The 4,594-nt window shown below is 38.9% G+C and overlaps 1 protein-coding gene across 1 annotated transcript; it reads left to right on the forward strand.

The window, feature by feature from the left end:
- Positions 1-2,016: 2,016 nt before the first annotated feature.
- Positions 2,017-4,008, forward strand: LOC142168154 (uncharacterized). The gene is made up of 3 exons (XM_075228818.1): positions 2,017-2,392; positions 2,826-3,613; positions 3,742-4,008. Exons 1-3 carry the CDS (start codon positions 2,017-2,019, stop codon positions 4,006-4,008), a joined length of 1,431 nt encoding a protein of 476 aa, XP_075084919.1.
- Positions 4,009-4,594: the final 586 nt, after the last annotated feature.

A 4,594-nucleotide genomic window follows, 5' to 3' on the forward strand; every position in this document is an offset into this window, starting at 1 on the left:
ACCTGGTCCGGTGTATTGTTCTCTTCAGTGACGTCGTGTATTGGTTTTCAAAGTCATTCTTCTCCGGTTGCAAAGAAGGCTGGTAAACGCGTTTTATTTTCTATACTGCTTCTGTTAGTACTTTGCATATGAAACTTCAGAAATTTCTACTAGTACTGCTTCTGTTGGTTGATGAGCATTGTTGATTGAAGTTAAATTCTGTGGTATATTTCTGCTGGTGTTGCTCCGTCTAGTTTCAATCATGACTAACGGGTCTAGTAGTACTACTGCTGATTCTGAATTTACACCACGTGCTTCTAGTCCATTATTCCTTCATTCATCTGATATACCTGGGATGTCCTTAGTTGCTGTTCCCTTTTCTGGTTATGGCTTCGGTGGGTGGAAAAGGAGCATTATTGTATCCTTGTTGGCTAGGAATAAAATTGCTTTCATTGATGGTAGTTTTCCTAAGCCGACTGTTGGTTCTCCTGAGTCTAAACAGTGGGACAGGTGTAACAACATAGTTATATCCTGGCTAACCAGCTCACTCACACCTGAGATTGCTGAGAGTGTGCAATATTCTGACACTGTTAAAAACATCTGGAAATAATTAAACAATAGGTATGGAACTATTAATGGAACAAAGAAATTTGAAATAAAAAGGAATTGGCTTCCACGTGTCAGGGACCTCTTGATATAGCTTCTTATTTCAACAAGTTAAACAAATTATGGGATGAATTGGGGACTATGGGTTCAAATCATGCAAATACATGCATTTGTGCTGTAAAGGAGGGTTTGTTGAGGGATGATGAAGAAAATAAAGTTCACCAATTTTTAATGGGCCTGAATAAAACTTATATAACTGTCAGAAGCAACATTCTCATGATGAATCCACTCCCTTCACTTGATAATGTGTGTAACATTCTTCTGCAAGATGAAAAGCAGAGACAAAAGACTCTTAATACTCATTTTACACCTGACCTAGCATCTTTCAATGCAAATACAACTACTCCTACTAGGTTTCCTCTTCATTTTCAGTCCCAAGGGCAGTACACTCAAAAGGTTAATTTTGACTCACCTAATCAGAGGTTGGTTTCTAATCAGAACAAAGACTTATTCTGCAAGTACTGCAAAAAGAGTGGTCATACAATTGATAAGTGTTATAAATTGATTGGATTTCCACAAGGTTTCAAGTTTACCAAGGGAAAAAGGTTTGGGATTGGTGCAAATGTTGAGTCTTCCACTTCTGAAAACTCTAATTCTCCTACAACATCTGGTTCCAATGGTCCAGTTTCTGGCATACCTGGTCTTACCATGGAGCAGTATTCCCAACTCTTGACTTTGCCGCAACAATCCAGTCTTGTTGATTCCAATCCTCAACCCAACTTTGTGGGGTCTGCTAACTTTGCTGGTAGTAATCTTTCTTTGCCTGAGTTTAATGGTGTTGCTGCTTATTCTACTTGCGTGTTAACTAGTGTAGCTAGAAGTGTTTGGATAGTAGATTCTGGAGCAACTGATCACATGACCTCTGTTAAAGAACTTCTTTTTGACATTACTCCACTTCGAGTTCCTTACTTAGTCACTATACCTAATGGATATAAAGTAAAAGTCAAATGCACAAGGTCACTCACTTTGAATTCTTCATTTGTCTTGCACCAAGTGCTTTACATACCTACTTTCAAGTACAATCTCATCTTTGTGCATAGGCTGATTCAACAGTTTCATAGTATAGTCATTTTTACTTCTTGTTCCTGCTTGATACAGGACCTTTCCAGGAAGAAGCTTCTAGTTCTTGGTAGGCTGGACCAAGGGCTATACAAACTTCATCACCTTTCCACTTCATCCCCTTCTGGTTGTGCTTTGAATAATATTGTGTAGAATGTATCTAGCTATACTCCGAATAATACTTTGCAGACTCTGAATCCTCCATCTTTAAATACTTCTGTATGTAGCCTAAATGAAAGTGTGGTTCCCTCTGTTCCTTTTGTTCATTCCGTACAACATGTGAATAATCTTGATATGATTTGGCATAATAGAATGGGACATATTCCTTTTGCAAAATTAAAATGTATACCTTCCGTTTCTTCTGATTTGTCTACTAAACAGTCTTTTATTTGTTCTATTTGTCCTTTGGCCAGACAAGCTAGATTGCCTTTTCCTGATAGTAGATCTAGCTCTACTTCTCTGTTTCAACTTATTCACATTGATACATGGGGGCCTTATCATACCCAAACTTATTCTGGTGCTAAATATTTTTTGACAATTGTAGATGACTTTAGTAGGGCAACTTGGACACATTTAATGAGTTCCAAGAGCAATGCCTTTACTTTACTTAAAGTCTTTATTGCCACGGTCAAAACACAATTTAATCTTTCTGTACAAACAATGAGAAGTGATAATTCCTTGGAGCTTGGTTCTTCAAACTTAGCCTGCCAATTCTTTTCTGATATGGGATCCTGCACCAAACTACATACCTCATACACCACAACAGAATGGAGTTGTTGTAAGAAAACATAGATACTTACTGAAAACATCAAGAGCTTTATTGTTCCAATCCAAACTTCCAACAACATTTTGGGGGGATTGTGTTTTAATAGCCACTTATCTTATAAGTAGATTTTCTTTCTCTTTTTTATCTAACAAATCCCCATTTGAAATTCTTTATGGCAAAGCACCCTCTTATAGTCATTTAAAACTTTTTGTTCCCTTTCTTATGTAAATGTGCCCAAGTATCATTGGGATAAATTTCAACCTAGGGCTGTCCCTTATGTCTTTATTGGTTATCCTTTTGGCAAAAAGGGGTACAAGCTTTGCAACCTTAAAAATAAGTCTATTTTTGTCTCCAGAGATGTCCTCTTCCATTAGTCTATTTTTCCCCTCCATCTCCATTATTCTTTTTCTTCCTCTTCTTCCTCTCTCTTTTCCTCCTGGTTTCCCTCCTTATTTTGATGATTCTACCTCTAATTTTCCCTCTGTTCCTCCTCCTTCTCCTTCCCCTTCAATTCTACCTCCATCTGTTACTTCTTCTCCTACTTCTATTTCACCTGCTCCTGCTCCAGCTCCTGTTTCACCTCTACCTGCAGTCAGAAAATCTGCTAGAAGTCATCACCTCCCTTCTCATCTTCAAAATTATGTAGTTCAACTTCTCCCTTCTATTTCCTGCTCCTCTACTACCTCCACTTCTGCTGCTCAATATGCAGCAGTTGAGCCTCACTCTTATGCTCAGGCTGTTGCCAATCCAGTTTGGCAGGAAGCCATGAGGAAAGAGTTTGAGGCATTAGAAGCAAATGGGACTTGGGATATTGTGGAACTAGCCAAAGGTAAAAAGCCAATTGGTTGTAAATGGGCATATAAAATCAAATATAAAGCTGATGGTAGTGTGAAAAGATACAAAGCTAGGCTAGTTGTAAGGGGAGATACACAAATTGAGGGTATTGACTTTCATGAAATATTTTCTCCCGTATTCAAAATGTGTACTATTAGATGTCTTATAGCTTATACAGTTAAACAGAAATGGTCTTTCTTCCAATTGGATATCAATAATGCTTTTTTGCATGGTGATCTGGATGAAGAAGTGTGCATGAAACTCCCCCAAGGGCTGTCTGTTGCTTCTGAATCTCATGTTCATACTTTGGTGTGTAAGTTGCATAAATCTTTGTATGGTTTGCGATAGGCTTCTCGCCAATGGTATGCTAAATTGTCCCATGCCCTTTGCTCTAGAGGTTATAGCCATTCTTTAAATGATTACTCCCTGTTATGAAGAAATCACCTCAGTCTACTGTGTTTATCGCTGTATATGTAGATGATATCATTCTAACATGGGATGATATGCTTGAAATTGTTGACTTGAAAAGTTTTCTGGATGACCAATTTCGAATAAAGGATCTCGGGCTTCTCCATTATTTCTTGGGTATTCAGATTCATTATCATTCTTCTGGTGTTCTGTTGCATCAACAAAAGTTCATTACTGATTTGCTTGCTGGTTTTGACTGTTCTACTGTCTCTTCTGTTATATGCCCATGGATTTGAATGTTAAGTTGCACTCTGATGTTGGTGACCTTCTGCCCAGACCTGACATATATCGCAGCCTCATAGGGAAACTTAACTTTCTTACCCATACTCGCCCTGGCATTTGCTTTGCTGTCCAACACCTTCGTCAGTTTCTCAAACACCTAGAGTCCCTCACATGGCTACTGCTTTACATGTCATACGCTACTTAAAGGGGACTTCTGATGTTGGTATCTTTCTTAATGATTCTGTTGATTGTTCTTTGGTTGGCTACTGTGATAGTGATTGGGCTGCATGCCCTGATTCTTGCCGCTCTGTTAGTGGTTTTTGTGTGTTCCTGGGTGGTAGTCTTATTAGTTGGAAGTCCAAGAAGCAGCATGTGGTCTCTTTATCCTCCGCTGAGGCTGAATATAGGGCCATGAGCAAAGTTGTTGCTCAGTTGTCTTGGCTGGTCTGTTTGTTGTCCAACCTGGGCTTGCAAGGCTCTACTCTTCTCCCTGTTTTCTGTGACAATCAAGCTACCATTCACATAGCCAAGAACCCTATTTTCCATGAGCGCACCAAGCATATAGAGGTTGATTGTCATTTTATTCGGACCAAGTTGGAT

The sequence above is a fragment of the Nicotiana tabacum genome, chromosome 13, assembly GCF_000715075.1.
Source record: "Nicotiana tabacum cultivar K326 chromosome 13, ASM71507v2, whole genome shotgun sequence".
Classification (NCBI taxonomy): domain Eukaryota; kingdom Viridiplantae; phylum Streptophyta; class Magnoliopsida; order Solanales; family Solanaceae; genus Nicotiana; species Nicotiana tabacum.

What these genes read in the sequence shown, in the direction of transcription:
- LOC142168154 (XM_075228818.1), top strand. Translation starts at nt 2,017, where the DNA reads ATGGGACATATTCCTTTTGCAAAATTAAAATGTATACCTTCCGTTTCT. An exon ending in TGATAATTCCTTGGAGCTTG is followed by an intron (nt 2,393 to 2,825) that starts GTTCTTCAAACT and finishes TTTTGTCTCCAG; the next exon opens with AGATGTCCTCTTCCATTAGT. An exon ending in AATCTCATGTTCATACTTTG is followed by an intron (nt 3,614 to 3,741) that starts GTGTGTAAGTTG and finishes CCTGTTATGAAG; the next exon opens with AAATCACCTCAGTCTACTGT.